Source organism: Cryptotermes secundus, unplaced genomic scaffold, assembly GCF_002891405.2.
Source record: "Cryptotermes secundus unplaced genomic scaffold, Csec_1.0 scaffold614, whole genome shotgun sequence".
NCBI lineage: Eukaryota > Metazoa > Arthropoda > Insecta > Blattodea > Kalotermitidae > Cryptotermes > Cryptotermes secundus.
Genome location: NW_019728501.1, coordinates 21,790 through 39,694, shown reverse-complemented (window position 1 = coordinate 39,694; position 17,905 = coordinate 21,790). Strand labels below are relative to the sequence as shown.

General features: G+C 36.1%; 1 protein-coding gene across 1 annotated transcript; it reads right to left on the bottom strand.

The window, feature by feature from the left end:
• Window positions 1-2,790: 2,790 nt before the first annotated feature.
• Window positions 2,791-17,702, bottom strand: LOC111865216. The gene is made up of 5 exons (XM_023853076.2): window positions 17,517-17,702; window positions 12,487-12,627; window positions 9,853-9,977; window positions 6,926-7,210; window positions 2,791-4,471 (listed from the first exon to the last, which is right to left on the bottom strand). Exons 2-5 carry the CDS (start codon window positions 12,580-12,582, stop codon window positions 4,243-4,245), a joined length of 735 nt encoding a protein of 244 aa, XP_023708844.1. The 5' UTR covers window positions 12,583-12,627; window positions 17,517-17,702; the 3' UTR covers window positions 2,791-4,242.
• Between the last annotated feature and the right edge of the window lie 203 nt (window positions 17,703-17,905).

Below are 17,905 nucleotides of genomic sequence, written 5' to 3'. Positions count from 1 at the left end.
TATTATTGTATAGCTACTATGTATTCTAACTTGACTTGTTCCATATCCTATGGTGTCTCACCTGTACTGGATTTACGGAATGTAAATAAATTCAATTCAATTCAATTCAATACTGCACTCACCACTACTCACGACTTCGCTACACTACTGTTCTGAACTGAACATTGACTGCGATCACTCCGATTGACTCCATTGACCGATTCACTGACTCGCCGACTTCCTAACAGACTGCACTCACAATATTACAAATAATTAGACTTCTCTGCGCTGCACTAAACTGGATTCTCGCGAACAAGTGACAACCACTTTATAGGCGCTTCACCCTTATGTTTACCGATGATCTCGGCCTTTGAGGGAGCTTCGTAACTTCCCAAAAGGTTCCAAACTGGAAGTTCCCGATTTCGATCAAACGATCGGCGCACGCAGGATATGAACGCCACACGCATCCTTTTCCTACGAAATATTATTTTGGGTATCTTCATAGTCGCTTTCAGCTTCAACGTCGAAACATGCAACGCACACCCTTGGTTTTTTATAAGTTTGTCGCAATGTGTACTGCCTGGAAAAGAGCTCTTGATTACAACTAGGGAATGGATATTTGTGCCAAAATATAGAGAATTTCTACTTCTTATGTTCCTTAAAAGTAATAAATATACTCCATACAGCTGGAAATATTTTTAAACAAGTACCCAAGATTGATGGAGTTACATAACACCGTTCTATTGTTGCAGGTGTTACCCAGCAACGGCCGCTGCTGACAGAGTCATTGCTTAGCAGCTGGTTTATATGCCTCAATAGTTTTACCTAAAATCCATTCCTTATATATAATTTTCCTACTGAGCACAGAATAATTTTATGTAGAATTCACATAATAATGTCAAGGATGATGATGATGATACAAGTCATTTAATACAGTACTTTATAAAATATCAGCTGCAATCATCAACTGTATAAGTCCAATACCTGATTCTAACCCACCAGCATCTTGTTTTATCAATTAATGTTTTTGCTAATTATCAAACATTTTTCTTTTCTTGTGATTATCAATTTATTTTCTTCAGGATACAAATTATCACTGTCACTTCCACACACCTGCCTAAATTAAATGTCTCCACTGAGTATCATATATCCAAAATGATTGTGTTCATTCTAGAATAAAAATGTAGTTCATAATCTTGTGAATGGCTAAATATATCAAGGTATATATGGTATATATGTAGGCACCAAAAATATTACCACTTATCATTGCCATGTGTAACAAAGTTTTTCATATTTGCATAACAATTCGTACTTTCCTTTCCACTTCATGTTTCCCTACACATCGCTAGACCAAAGACAAATAATTTCCTAGTGAAAGCCATAAAAGATCTTTCAGAGCCATAATCTAATTTACCTCTGCCACTACATGCTGAGTTTTAAAAGTTCAACAAAACCATATATTAACTTATACTTCTGCCCTATTTTCAGTTTACATGGAACATATCAGTCAAGTACTGAAATACTGTATTGTATATGTACATCACATTATTAGTCCATATCACATTTGGTACCACTTTTCATGGTGCAAGATAATTCATATAGACTAAGACAGCATTGGCCGGTCACGGTAGCTGAGCAGTCTAAGGCATGCACTGTCTTCGCTCACTCGGAAGCCGGGATCGTGAGTTCAAATCTCACTCAGGGCATGGATGTTTGTGTGCGTTTTTCTGTGTCTGTCTACAGGTAGAGGCCTTGCGACAAGCTGATCACTCGCCCAAGGAGTCCTACCAAATGTATAAGATCTAGAAAAACTGAAGTGAACAGAGTTCATGGAGGTAGGCCTAGGCCCACAGGCGCTGTAGGGGCCAAGAAAAAAAAAGACAGCATTAGGATAATCAGATTAAGGCAGTGAGTGCAAGTAATCTTGCACAGGGATGTACATTGAACATGAGAACCTATCAATTATTTAATGCAAGACTGGAATATACATATCAGTGCAGTAAATTCTTTCTAAACAAAGTATAAAGGAAACAAGGTCATAATCAAGATTTAATTTCAGAAGGAGAAGTTCAACATTAATTAAACTTTAATTTTTTTTAGAGGTCATCAGCTTGTGATTTCAAGAGATTCTTTTTATCTGACGCTACTTGTCACTCTAGTCATGGTTTAATGGCTTAAAATTATTTTCTACACTGTGCTGATTTCTCTAACCAAAATCTAATGATTCTGTCTTGTAGGAAGCAAATTTTGATGTTATAAACTCTAATCATTTCAATACTGCAAATTATATGAACACATATATTGAAAACAGTTTAATCACAGTATCATGAAATATTCGGTATATTACAATACTAACTAACACAGAGCAAAACAAAAGTTAGTAAAAACATTACATTGCAACAGTAGTACATATTTTATTTGTGAGAATTATACCACAATTGCAACTATAACTGAACCTCTTTTACAACAGATTAGAACAAATGAACATGAAATTAAACTGACATAGACACCAATTCCCATCATGGAGCTGCTATTACACTGATTTCTATGAAATTCAATATTAGGAAACAAAAGAGTTTAGATAAAACTGAAAAATATGCTGGCATATTTTTATGTAGTTTAAAGTATGTTTATTGGATTTCACATTGAATTTGTTATACAATGCACTGGCTTGATCTCTGTTACTAATGTGTTACATATGCATTCCTTAACTCCACGGAGTTACCTAATAAAAGATTACCAAATTACTTGGTGCCTATGTAAAGAAGCTATAAATTTTAGCCAACAGAAACTGAAAAAACATTAAAACCCTAGTCTTAAAGACGATACTACACACATAAAATGTCAATAAGTTACAGCTGTTCATATAATTCTGGATGTTACTCTTATAATAAATGCCCTCACACATTCTCAAACATTCTGTTTCATTTATTTCCTCAGTGTCACATATGCTAGTCAACAAATTAATTTCATTTGCAAGTAAGAACTGTGCCTCTATATTTCACTATGCTAATTCCTTTCTTCTTCTTTTTAATTCTGGATAATTTCAAAAAAATTATCTGTTCCCATGGACTATAATGTCCAATTGATTTAATATTTTAGGCTAAACAAAAAACAATATGAATTTAAAATATTCTATTATCATCTCTATGGCTCTGAACATGATGATTCCAGGCAAATATTTCACAATACGTTGATTGCAACAGTGACATTAATCAAGTTCCATATTTATGGGAACAAATCATATGTTCGTTAATTTTTCTGTGGTTAATTTTAAAATTTTATAATAGCTAAACAGCAAATATAAAGCTCAGATCTGAAAGGTAAATTATAATTGCAAACATGCTTATAAATGTCTTGCATACATTTTGTGTTATCACTAGAATATTTATATGATTTAACCTTGAGCTCGACCAAAGTTTACACTACACAAATATTTCCCCCAAAACAGGTTTCAACACGTGCCAAGAAGATTAGTTTTTCAGAATTATATGCAGGCATAAGCCATTTAACTCTCATACTCAACCTGCTGTCTTTGATCACACAGGTTACTGATTTAGATATAGAAATTTTAAATTTGTGCTATGGTAGCCATATTTTACTCTCCTTGAAGTTGTTTCAAAATATTTAGACAAGTATTGTTTCGTTTATACTTACAAGCAAATAACAAGAATAATCAAATCTAGCTGTTGTCATTAGATGATATCAGATAGGACATATGATTTTGCTGCTTAAATTTAAGGTTTCATGTTCATTTTTAAAATCTGCACATATCAGAAGTTAAAAGGTCAAAGATTTATAGTTACTCCTTGGCAGTTACTAAATATATCATTCATACTAATGAAATATACATAAAAGAGTGAGTTGTTAAATGGGATATGTATGCTGTATGGCAACTGTTGTATCTTGAACATCATGTGACATTTCATATCAAGTCAACTTATATAAAACACATGGTGTTTAGTAAAACAACCAGTGAACTGACAACAGATAATATGTATGTGATTTCATAGACAGCAATCTCACGCATGTGTGTGCATGCCTATGTTGGTAGGTGGATTATGAGAGTTCTTAGATTATGCAGTGTTTTAATATTATGTAACATCCAGCAGCATGCTGTTATACCTCTCTCAAGTAAGTAACATAATCTGGGCTACCTAGTCTCAAAATATTCCAATACTATTTAATGCATTTTAACATATATTTCTCTCATAAAATACGTTAGAATCTTCAATGTTTCATTATTGTTTTAGAAAAAGCTAATCAATTATACAGTGTGAGTTGATTCTTTTTATTAAATCCTGCTGAGTGGTTTGCATTTCGTACAATGAAATTAGCACCATCATAATACATACGACGTTCTCCACGTCTGACAAATAAGTGAGGTGTTTGACCCATTGATGCTGTACAGTGAAGGAATGGTGTAGTCAGTGATGCCGTTCCATTGCTTGGGCTTGCGCGTAATTGACATCTGCTGCTGTTTCGATAAATACTGGAAAATGCATTATTTCAGGGTAAATATTTCTTTGAAGATGTGTATGTCAGAAATCCTTTCATAAAATTTCATAAATTCTCACAGGTACACACAAGGTTGGTGTGAAGAGTCCATACAGTAGGTATTTAAAAGAGTTAATGATATGTGAATTTTAAATATAAAATTATCAAGGATTTGAAACTCTAAGTTAAGGAAAGTTGTCCTTGTGCTTAACTAATTAAGCACTATGCCTTGAAGACATATGAGAGAGTGGATGCATAGAGCAACGTTTTCTTGACCTCAGCACTAGTTGGAGGTGAGTGGTCAGCTTCATGCAATGGCCACTTTACCTGCAGGGAAAGAGTCCCTGGGACCCACTGGATAGGAGTTTGGGTGGGCCTCAAAGCCGGTCTGGATGACATGGAGAAGTAAAAATTCTTGCCCCCATCAGGACTCGGAACTCTGACCCCTTGGTCATCCAGCCCATAGCCAATCACTTTACTGACCACACTATCCTGACTCATATTAATTAAATCGCAATTTCTTGAACTGTGGGTCACAAAATCTAGGAGGTCTGATCTACTCTAGGGGAGATCACCAAGGTCTCAAGAATTATTCAAAATATAGTTGTATTCATGAACAGTTTCGTCAGGTAAGCAGGTAATCATAGGTGGGTATTATAGTGCAGAAACTAGAACGCCTTTCATGTTGTTATTGACATGTAACACATTCGTTTGTCTATGGTAAGCAATCAACAGCAATAATTTGACATTAAAAATATGATAATGATTGTACAGATTTTTGTCTAAATAAATGTTCCCACCTATGCAATATTGCAATTTAAAGGATAGCCCGATGTTATGCTGTTTGTGGAATGTGATAAGTTCATGTGAGATATATACCGTATTTACGCATGTATAGGCCGCGTGCGTGTATAGGCCGCAGCACAATTTTCAGACAGAAATTATAGAAAAAATAATTTTCTTGGAATATTATTTCAGGAGTAGAAATTATTCCGAAATTTGGCAACGTTTAATTTTTTTTAATGAAGTGTGATTTCGAATATTTCGAATATAAGCCGCACCCCAGTTTTCCTCTTGAATTTTTAGCAAAAAATGTGCGGCCTATACATGCGTAAATACGGTATATTTTTTTTTCACTTAATCATTGCAGAGATTATTTAACTTGAACTGAAAGGAGAGTATGTTAAAGGATACTGTTTTAGGCATTCTCAACAAATTATTCTGGGATTTGCTTAGAAGGGCCAAAGAGAAGCATGAAGAACCTCAGTAGGGCAGCCAGTGGACTAACCAAGATATTGAATAAGTAGCTCCAAAACAACAAGTGAGACATGGCAAGAAAGGCTTATGAATTGTGGTTGGCATCATTAAGTTCACATTATTCCAAAATCTTTAAAGCAATAGACAGCATTGCAAATATTTAAGGCAGAAACATTTTGGAAGATTTACATATTACATGTACAAGGGACTTAGTCCCACCCCACTAGCAATAAAAAAAAAATAGTGTTATCCTTCTGTATTTCAGCATCCTGTTGCAATTGTTTAACTTAACGTTCATGTATTTATTGTCTGTCAATATTGCAACACTTGTTTATTTGCTACTTATTTTTAATTTAATTTAACATTATACACTTTGACACTACATGTTTCGGTGAAATAAGATGCACCAAAATGACGTGAGTATAATAGAAACTTTAATGGATTTTATCTGGTTTTACCTTGAAAAGAGAACTACAGCGTGTGATTTTAACATGGACTAAGACAGTGTAGCAGTTTTAACATAATTTAATAAAATATTTGTAACATATCAAGACACCTGAAGATTGCAGTTTGGGGCCGAAACATGTAGTGTCAAAGTGTATAATGTTAAACTAAAATTAAAATTAAGAAGTGAATAAACAAGTGTTGCAATATTGACGGACGATAAATACATGGACGTTAGTGTTATCCTGCTGACATTCTGGATCAGAATATGGCCAACAGATTTTCAGGAATCATGTGGTGTAGGTTATTTGCAGCCACCTGTTCTAATATTAACTCTTAAGACTGTAGTTCCACCAAAAATATATACATACTGATCATACAAACAGATTTTACAATAATCACTACATTAATCTGTGACTTAATGTGGACACAAAGTTTATTATCATCTTCAATACCACTACCTACAGAGATGTTCCTTTCTCTCTTGAGAGAATATAGATTTATTACTTTCAAATATATGTATAGCAAATGATTCAAGCACAAGTTTTACATATAATAAAAAATATTAAAAAATAAAAAAATAAAGAAAGAGGCTTTATATACTCTTCTCATTTACAATCCAAACACTTACCATCATCTCACACAATATGTAGGAAACACCTAATATCACACCATGCATACCACCTCTACATATTTTGAAGAAAAAAGTATGGTATGTTAGACAAAAAGTGGATTTAAATAGCTTTACCTAACAATTCCATTCGGAGTTTGTGAAACTCGCACATTATTAATTTTCCAATTCTCAGTTCCTTTATCAGTAATCCAATGCTGAGCTGCCTTAAAAAGAGAATTGGCTTCATGGATGTAATATGCACCTTGGCGTGAATCACTATAGAATACAGACAATGAGAAATCCTGTCTCATGTCTAAGAAATTTTCAATTGTTGTTCTGGTCCCTGCAGCATCAACTAGGTACACAAGTGCACACTGCTCAGATGTGAAACTTATTCCTTTGTACCACATCTTGGCACATCTGTAAATAGGAACAAGTAGATTTCAGTTGTTACATTCATTTCAGTCTTTTTTATTATTTCATAGAGAACCGATAAGTTTAAATTCCGTTTTATGGTTGTACTGGATCAATAGAAACCAAAATTAAACAGAGATCTGAGGTTCTTTCAGCAGTGACTATGGAGATCACTGTTTTCTGAGTTGTGATGTCATGTAGTCTGGAGATGTTCACGAATGTTTCAGAGGAACATGCTGCCTCCGTTTCAAAGGTACAAAAGTCGTTTCAAAACGTTGATATGTATTTACCAGACTATGGGGTCATATTCTCCTTGCTTGGGTTATTTGTAAACCTTGAAGATGGAAGCAGTAGTTCCTCCGCAACATCCATAAACATCTACCAGACTATAAGGGTTTATTTTGCTTGTTTGCTGGCGTTACCTAACGATGGAAGCGGTACGTTCTCCGAAATTTCGGTAAACTTCTGTCAAAGTACACAGCACCACATCCCAGAAGACAGCATGTTTCAACAAACTGCCATGTCCAACTTTATAGTGAATGGAAAAATTCTGAGCCATGCTTCCTTAAAAATGAATTGAGCGCTAAGTGGAAATTGCACTATATGAAATATTCTTTGAACTTACACCTGACTCACTTATTGTGGAAAAAGTTTCTAGATAAAACAGTTGTCTACATACCATATTTTCAGAGCTATGATGGCAATGAAATACACATTACAGCACTCAGTGGAAGTCAGTATGGTATGATTTAAAACCCATTGCGCTATTTAAAACGCTGAATTAACTGTCATCATCATTTGGTCAATTAATCTCATTACTGAGGTCGATAGTGGAAATATCGTTGGATGGTGGAATGAGGATTTGAAGTAACTGAAAGAAAACTTGCCTCTGCGTTTCTTCTGTCTCTCTCCCGTACTGTTTGAGAAACGATTTGCAGGATCAGTGGATTTCCTCCTTATGCAGAGCATAGTTTACTGCAGTCATAACTAATCATCTGAATTAATTTATCAGGCAATCGAGAAGTAAATTAATTAACTCCAGGGTAGTCCTAGATTGTATTTTTGAGTAGTTGATAGTTGATAGNCTATGTCATTCCATCTTAGTAAAAGTAGGTTTGTAGTTAGACCACGTGTATTTTATAAAAACTTGGAAATTGCTTATTCATCAGAACTGAGATTTTTAGGTATAGATATTACAGAAAACCTTAAATGGAGTACCCACATCCAGTCATTATGTTCAAAACTTAGTAAAACATCCTACATAATTAAATCACTAAGAGGAGTTTTGAGTCCAAATATGTTAAGAAGCATTTATTTTGCAAAGTTTCAATCATTATTGAGATATGGCATAATATTTTGGGGGTGTGAAGGTGATAGTATAAAGGTATTTAGAATGCAGAAGAGGGTGCTGCGAATAATTAGTGGACTTGGTAAACGAGAGTCATGCAGGCAAATTTTTAAAGATTATGGCATCCTTACGGTTACTTCGTTGTATATCTTAGAGGTGTTGTGTTACATAAAAAAGCACAAAGCAGATTTGATCCAGAATATAAATATTCATAGTTATAATACAAGAATAAACAAGGATTTTCATGTTCAGTTCTGTAGAACTACATTATTTAAAAAGAGTGTGGTAAATATGGGGATAGAATTGCATAGTAAGTTGCCTGACAAAATAAAAAACTCAGTGGGTTTTTCAGTTTTTAAAAGAGACTTAAAATCCTTTTTATTGAAACATTCCTTTTACACGATAAATGAATTCGTTAGTTTTAAATAAAAAGATGGATGGCGAAAGTACTCATATTTGGATGTCATAGCAAATCATAAGTTGTATACAATGATTTGTGTATTTGTTTTTTCTTTTTTCTTTTTCAAATGTAGTATCTACATATTGCTTAGGATTGTAAAATGTTGTTAGTATCCTTGTAACTTTGTAGGTTTGTTTGTTAAGTTGTACTCCTGGATAAATCAATCAATTAATCAATCAATATAGTTCGTAGCATGCTTGTAACTATGTAGATTTATTTTGTTAACTTATATTACTGAATGACGTGTCCAAATGTTACTATGTAGCAAAACAGATGAAAATAAAATACAATACAATACAATACAATACAATACTCAGCTAGACAAAAAATATCCCGTTTCCATGGAACCCTAAGGTTCATTAAAGTCATCACAGAAACCCTGCAACTGGATCATATCCTGAGGCAGTTAAATTTAATTTAGGCGTTCACAGCCTGTAAGTCTATCTGTAAAATACATATTAATATTATCATACGATCTAAAACAGCCTCTCCCAAGTGGCTCTGACGTGTAGGTTTACCGACCTAATTTCTTACGCGTTTCTCATCTTCCTCACGTGTGATACACATCCTTTGAACGGCGTATTCCTCAATTTGATCATCCTAACAATATTACGTTAAAACTAGGAAGTACTCAGTTTTTCCAGAATTTGTTGTTCTCGCAGCGATATTTATGTAGTCAACCGTCTTCTTAGTCACTAGGCTTTCAGACAGGACAATGGAGGATAGCAATTCCTGAATTAATCAATAACAAGAATTTCCAGAATATTATTAGCTCTTAATTTTGTAATAAGTATAAATTGCATTTGTTAGTACCGGCATTCTTTTCTTAATATTACTTACCTATTATTCCCACCGGCATCATTTGTCAGGATTTCTACGCGGCTTCCGTATTGATATACACGCCCGGTGGGGTGAAGCAATGCAACTTCAGATCCTCTTCCGTTCAAAGACAGTATAATGCCATTCTGCAAGATATTTAATATTTCATATTTATAGCAATAACACAAAATAAAGCATAATTGGCTTTAAATTTATTTCAAGGAGAAAAATTCTTCGTTCCTATACTTCGAAACAGATATAAAACTATGAAGAAAGCAGTCTTCTGGGATTTGGCACCGTGTATATGTGGTGTCACCGCGGTGTCACAGTCACCGCCGTGAAAGCCTCAAATCTTACACAGATATAAAACTACTTGAAATATCAGTTCTTCACGGCGGTGAATATTAATATTATGGTCTTCCGGGATCTAAAAAATCACGAATGGAATATAGCCACGCAGCTTCTGCATAACTTGCATACGGCACAAAATTTAAGAGTTAGAATTCAGCCAATCTTAATTAAATATTTTAACACACACACATGTATATATGACCGCCTCTGTGGTCTAGTGATCAGAGTTCTTGGCTACAGATCCAGAGTTCCCGGGTTCGAATCTCAGCGCTACGATATTTTCTGATAAGTAGGTCTGGAACGGGGTCCACTCAGCATGTGAGGATAATTGAGGAGCTATTCCAAAGGAATAGCGGCTCAGGTCTAGAAAACCGAGTTAACGGCCTTGAGGAGTTATTACGGTGACTACGCGACACCGTCTATCCTCTAAAGTTGGCACTAACTTCGCTGACAGGAGGCGGTCGCTCTGTCAGTATGGTTCACTTGCGTACTAAAGCCACGGAGTTTATTTGTTTGTTGTACATATATGTTGGGACTTTTGAAGTCAAATAGATTACTATGTTCTCTTCTTTATATAATCCAACCAAAAACAATGATCTAAAGTACTACATTTCAAATAAAAGTAAGCTAACATATTACTGGCATTTCCTCGATGTACAATTGTTACTCCATCGTCTTCGGCATTTAGGTAGCGGCATATCCTTCGCCAAGGAACAATTATTTTATTATTATATTCTACCTTAGGACTATGTCGATGGTTTCCTAAACTAAACTTTTTATTATATTAGTCAATTTTAATACAACAAGTATCTTTCAAATAATTTAAAAAAAACAAATTTAAACAAACGTTTTAATACAAAAGTGACACTCAAATCATTAGTCAAAACAACAGAAGACTGAACTCTAGAAGTCGACATGAACCTCATATGTAAAGGCTGTCAGGAATTCGATATATTCCACTTCGGAGGATATCTCCTTCCTTTTTGGAATTTAGTTATATCTGCGACGTATATGCTGAGATATTATTTCTAGAAACTGGGATTATTGTTTCTAGCGTGCGAATCCTCGATGGTAGAGAACTATACGTGCCCCTCGGTAGACGTGTTTGCAGGAACAGAAAGCGTTTTCACCAACAATATTGCCACTTGATGGGGTGATTATAGACAGGGTTTGGTTTGGTAATTGGATATACTGAACTCTGTGACTACAAGTAATCATAATCGTTTCACTAATTCAGGCACTTCACAATTCACTAGAGCACACACTTAAGTCTTTTCAGCCTGCTGTCTTCACCAGTATTCTGGTAACGGGTTCCAACGGCGGATAATCCCCTTCATCTGTGTACCCGAATTGTTCCCCGGCCTCAGCTACAGCGACTTCCGACTAACTACCTAATTGCCAGAGTCAGAGTTACTTTAAGACTGGCGGATTACCGTCAATCAGTTCGTCTTGGCGGAATTTCAGGAATTGACTGGAATCCCATTTTCATGCGACAGGTTACATTTTTCATGACATGCTCTATGTACTGCTTGGTTAGTATATTAAAGATATGGCCGCGCCATAGCTCAAGCGGCTAGTCGCTGGTTTCCCACGGCGGCGGCCTGAGTTCGATCCCGGGTCTGGTCAAGTGGGATTTTTGGTGAACAAAATGGCGCTGGGGTAAGTTTTCTCCGAGTACTTCGGTTTTCCCTGCCAATCTTCATTCCACCAACTGCTCCACAATCACCCTCACCTATCATCTTGGGCTGGTACAATAGGTCAGAAGTGGCCGTAGTACAAGGGACTTAGTCTCACCCAACTAGCAATAAAAAAAAATTAAAGATAGTTACTAAGATAAAACTCTGAACTCTTTCAATAATTACCCGGTATGCTCAAGACCAGGTTGATATAGTATATCAGTATTACTAATCAAACGGTTCCGTCTTCGATCCTAACCACCGCCAATAATATCACAAATATGGCGCAATATTAATATCTCTTTCTACAACGAAAATGGCCTGAAGACGACGCGAGTAGAGTAAACTTTCGGAATGGCTAACACTGCAGCAAATAGCCTTAATAATTGCCATGTAATGAATGAATCACTGATATATTACCTGTACGTCGGTTAAAACAATATCTACACGGCACCACATCCCAGAAGACTGCTTTCTTCATAGTCACCGCCGTGAAAACCTCAAATCTTACCTAATGAAAGAATTTGTGGCCTCTTTTAAAAACAGACCCTGCTATTCTAATGTTTTCCTGCAACTGTAATGCGTTCACAAGATCACTGCATTTATTAACGACTGAAAAATAATGTACCTTGAAATCAGTTATTCTTACAGCTCGGTCAATCGTCATATCGACACGCACTTGACTATGCAGTCGGAGAGATATGTTGCCGTAGGGTGTAGTCATGGCCGTTATGGCGCTTGGCTCTTGGGCATAATCACACCAGTCTTCCTGCAGGGAAATCAGAAGACCTCGTCTTGCGACCTCAAGTTCAAGCTTTATATAACAACAATTCACACAACACACTCTCTTAATTTAAATACAAGTACGGTACCTGTGTGGCGGTCTTGTAGATGTACCAACTGAAGAAGGAATTGTCATACTTTAATAGCCCTTATATTATTATTATTATTACAGTCGGCGTGGCTCAATCACTATAGAGACTAGACTACGGAACTGAAGACCGGAGAACCGGAGTTCGATTCCATGAGGTAGAATATATATTTCTCGTAACTACCGTGTCAAGACCGGTTCTGGGCCATCCATCCTCCTATCCGAGTGGTAACAAAGGCCCTATCTGTGGGAAGAAAGCGGCTTGGGCGTGAAACTGACTACTCACCTCCATTTAGGGCTGAGGTTAAGAATTTCTGGAGGTATACGTCCACTTCCCATACGCTTTCATTAAACACAGGTACATTTATTATTATTATTATTATTATAAAGGAATTGGATTTAATTGAATTATTGCAATCTGCAAATCCTTTTATGGTGTTAAACAGACATCAGGAGTGGAAATTAGTGGATTAAAATTCCTGTTCGTGATGATTTCAATTTACTTACATGTAATTATTATCTTTCCACGAATTTGAGTGCCAAATTATTTGGAATTAGTTTTAGTTTTTGTTATAAAATGTAAGTGCACAGTCTTATAGTGTGATTTTACTTGTTGACTTCAATGTACCAAATAACAATTGGTCTAACGGTACTCCACAGCGCAACGCTTATTAACGCAATACGATTAAAGGAACCCGATTATGCTGCCATTCGTTTCCTCGGGCTCAATCAGCAAAACAACTCTGTTTCTGACAGCTCGTTACTAGGCTTATTATTTTTTAATATTAAGGATCTAAATGTTCATATTACCATTCAGTCCAGAACCTTTCGTCTTCTCGTCTGCTGTCCAAAACATTAAAATTAGAATATACAAAACTATAATTTTGCCTGTGGTTCTGTATGGGTGCGAAACTTGGTCTCTGACATTAAGGGAGGAACATAGACTGAGGGTGTTTGAGAACAGGGTGTTGAGGAGAATATTTGGACCGAAGAGAGATGAAGTGACAGGAGGTTGGAGAACATAATGAGGAGCTCCATAACTTGTACTCTTCTCCAAGTATAATTAGAATGACCAAGTCAAGGAGGATGAGATGGGTAGGGCATGTAGCACGAATGGGAGAGCCGAGGAATACGTATAGGATATTGGTGGGAAAGCCAGAAGGAAAGTGACCACAGGGAAGACCAAGGCGTAGGTGGGTGGACAATATTAGAATGGATCTTAGAGAGACAGGATGGGATGGTATGGATTGGATAGATCTGGCTCAGGATAGGGACCAGTGGAGGGCCCTTGTGAACACGGTAATGAACCTTCGGGTTCCATAGAATGCTGGGAAATTCTTGAGTAGCTGCAGAATCGGCGGCTCCTCGAGAAGGGCTCAGCTCCATGAGTAAGTAATTAATGTTCATATTTCAAGTTGTTTTATGGTCAATGCTGACAGTTATTATCTGCCATTTGTGTTGGACTGTAAATTAGCTTGAGACTGTCCTCACATTTTTCTGACAACCAATCTTAATTACGCTAAAAGTATCTATTTTCTTACTTTACATTACTACTCATATCCGGCTGGTTAGGTGGAGCCTAAAGATTGTGGCTTGCCATGCATCTGACATAACTGATATACATGTATAGTAATTATTTCCATGGTATTCATCCGTTCTATTGTGTTCAGAGGGATCCAGATATAACAGAAGACCAGTTTTACAGTAGATCTACTATTTTCTTGACACGCGTTTTAGCAGTATATTTTCATAACTGAGTTATTAAATTTTTATATTCGTTCAAATACAAAACTTACACCAATTTACACCAATTACCAAATTTACCTAAAATGTTCATCAAACTGTATCGTTTAACTAGCTGAATATGTAAGGACATCAGCCTCGTCTTTTTTCAAGATTTATGATTTTCTGCTTTTCTAAGTGCGTACTAATTAGCAAAATTCATACGCTTACTTCTGATAAACAAATCTTTATTAGGTAATAAAGTATCCGAGCATACTGTTGCATTGGCTGATCACTACACACACACACACACACAAATACCAGCCACCAAAGTAAGTGTAACAAAGATACCATCCACAAAATACACATAACTGCAAAATAAAAACGCAGATCAAAAGGACTATGAATACTAAGACACGCAATGCACCATTTAAAATAATTTTTAATCTATTTTAATGAAACCAAGTTGGTTTTTAAAATAATAAACTTTTAGAGCTCAGGGCTCGCCGGCTGTATATTATTGCAGTGCAATGTAAAAATTCACACAAATCATATGTACTTGATGATGGCTCTGTGTGGCCGAAACGCATCATGAATTGGCATGGAAACTTAGTCTAAGTGGCGACACGACTAACGGTCTGCCGAAGTTACTTTATTAGTTCTTTCTATGTGATATGGATCCCACGTGAATGGCTTTCCATCGTTACCCAGAAAAGAGGATAGCCTTATGTGAAGGTCATATTTGTCCGTCCGTTACCTACATATAAATAGGAATCATCATCATCATCATCATCAGTAATCTGTCAAGACGACAGGTCCACAGTCTCTTCCAAAACAATTCCTCCACTTAATGCGATCTAGAGCTTTCTCCTTCAAATGACAGTATCCTCTTCTGTCCCCAAAGTCATCCAGCATCTTCTTACGTCTTCTTCCTCGTCTTCTTGTCACTTATATCCACCCATCTATCTTTCCTTCGATAACTTCTTTTAGAAGGCAGTTTCTGCGTAAAACATGACCAATCCAATTAGCCTTCCATTTTCTTATTTCGTGCAGTATATTCCTCTGCTCACTGACTCTAATTAACACTTCTTCATTTCTCACATAATCGGTCCAACTGATCTTCTCCATCCTTCTCCAACACCACATTTAAAAAAAAAAAGGATATGAAAATAAAAATACTCGTAGGTCCTGTAGTAACGTATAGCAATGAGACATGGGTGTTATGGCTGGGACAAGTAGAAATAGTGGATGCTAACAGAATGCCACGGAGAAACTTGTATGTGAAGATCTATATTAAAAAATTAAGAGGTAGACCAAAATTGAGGCGGTTTGATGATGTCAGAGACGACCTTAGGATATTGAAAGTTAAAGATTGGAGATCAACTGCGATGGACAGAGATGTTTAGAGGCTGTTGGTGCAGGAGGCCAAGGCCCACAAAGGGCTGTAGAGCCAACTGGCATGTATATGGTATGTCTGTTACATACTTTCATGGCCCAAACTGTCTGACAAAGGTTCTTAAAATCCAATAGTGGATACTCACTACAGGTTCCTGGACAGTTCCCATTTACAGCCATACTGATTCGTAATAGAGCTTAGTTTACACAAGATTATACGTGAACATTCCCATGTACCATATAAACCATGTCTAAGATCTTGCTGAAATTCCGCATGAAAGATTTTAGACAAACATTGCTGGATGATTAAGATTTTACGTGGGTCCAAAAATAGATTTCTCCCGAGAACATGATAAATAGCTTCAGAAATTCTGCTGAAATTCTATATGAGAGATTTACACCAATTGTTGTAGGGCAATTCCGACTATCAGTTTCATTGAAATTTAACATGGGAGGATTCCACGAAATGTTCCAGCAATGTTCCGATTTATAGTCACTGTTTATATAAAGATTAGTTTGCATAAAACTATAGACTTTTTCATGTATCTTATGAACCAATCAACAAATTTTATTGCTATTCGACACAGGAGACTTTCACTGATTTGCATTTCATTATTCTAATTTTAAGAAAGATTAATGGACTTCGAAGAACAACGTTAGTAGTTCTATATACTACATTACGAATTAAATCCTTTCCAATGTTGCTTTATTAAAGCAAGACGTCATGCCTTAACGCATTTAGACCAACACAGCAAAGTCCGCCACCATCTTCATCATCATAACCATCACAATCTTCAACAACAACAACAACAACAACAACATAATTAACATCAAGGAACAGATCGTTCGACCTTTTCCAGTTTCAGAATTTATATTTCATCCATTCGTCTTTCATAAGTATCTTTTTTACGGTCAGTTCCGTAATTTAATGTTTTATTTTAACAGCATTCAACTTTCATACTTTCAATGTGATTAATAGACTACGGTTCGGTTTTTACCAAATAGTCTTGTATTTAATTAAAATAAATTTAATTTGTTGTGAATAATTTTATTGTTCTACCGCCATCTTTGAGGCGATTGTCTAGATAATGTGGGATCCTCAACGTCTCACAACCCTATGGGCCTTCACGGCTTGTTAAAGGGCTAGCTTTACTTCACTTTACTTTTACCCAATAACTTAAATTCAGTAACAATTTCAGCAACTTAGTTTCAGGACCATGAATTCCATTTTTATCGCTTTCTCTCATATCCCAAAATTCGCTGCAATACACCATACTACGAGTACGTAGAATGCCATTCTTCAGCATAATTTTATCCATGTATATTTTAATTTAATTTTCTCATTTAAATTAATTTAGGGTCCAGTATTAATTAAACTCCTGTATTTTGTTACTGCTCTCGCTTATGTTTCCATAAAAGCTAACCTTGCATGTGACACTTATAGCTTGGGAATCGTTTGATTTCTCAGCATAGACCGGCATGTTAAAATAATTCTGGGTCCCTTCCCGCAAGGTATACAAGTGTTCTTTGCATCATATGCATACTTCGGGCTCCTACCACCGGGTCGTTTGGTTACAGTACAGTAACAAGTGCATTAACCTTAATTTATGGACCATATAGGATTCTTAATAAGGGCAAGACACAAAAAAATCCGCCTTCTAGATACATACCGTATAGACGCGAAAATCCTTGGTAGTACAGTAAGGGGTCTGGAAAGATGTGGATGCATTCCTGGGACACCAGATGCCAGCTGCTGCGGCTGTGGTATTATATGTGGTGTCTGTCTGAGGAGGCACCAACCCCTCGGTCCATTGTTGGGAAGAAGTGGTATCGAAAAAATTGGGAAAGTCAGTGAATCTCTGTTAACAGGCATGTGAAAATATTACGATAAAATTGGCGAAATTTTATTGCTGTGTACAAATCACGAAATATTTATGAACCGTAGCAAATGATACAGGACATGTGACATAGCTCAAATATTTTGGAACGACAGTAAAAATCAAAATTTGATTCAGAAGGAAATTAGGAGGAGATTGAACTCGGGTAACGCTTGCTGCCA

What these genes read in the sequence shown, in the direction of transcription:
- LOC111865216 (XM_023853076.2), bottom strand. Translation starts at nt 12,582, where the DNA reads ATGACTACACCCTACGGCAACATATCTCTCCGACTGCATAGTCAAGTG. An exon ending in TAAGAATAACTGATTTCAAG is followed by an intron (nt 9,978 to 12,486) that starts GTACATTATTTT and finishes AATATCTTGCAG; the next exon opens with AATGGCATTATACTGTCTTT. An exon ending in ACTCCGAATGGAATTGTTAG is followed by an intron (nt 4,472 to 6,925) that starts GTAAAGCTATTT and finishes TGCATTTTCCAG; the next exon opens with TATTTATCGAAACAGCAGCA.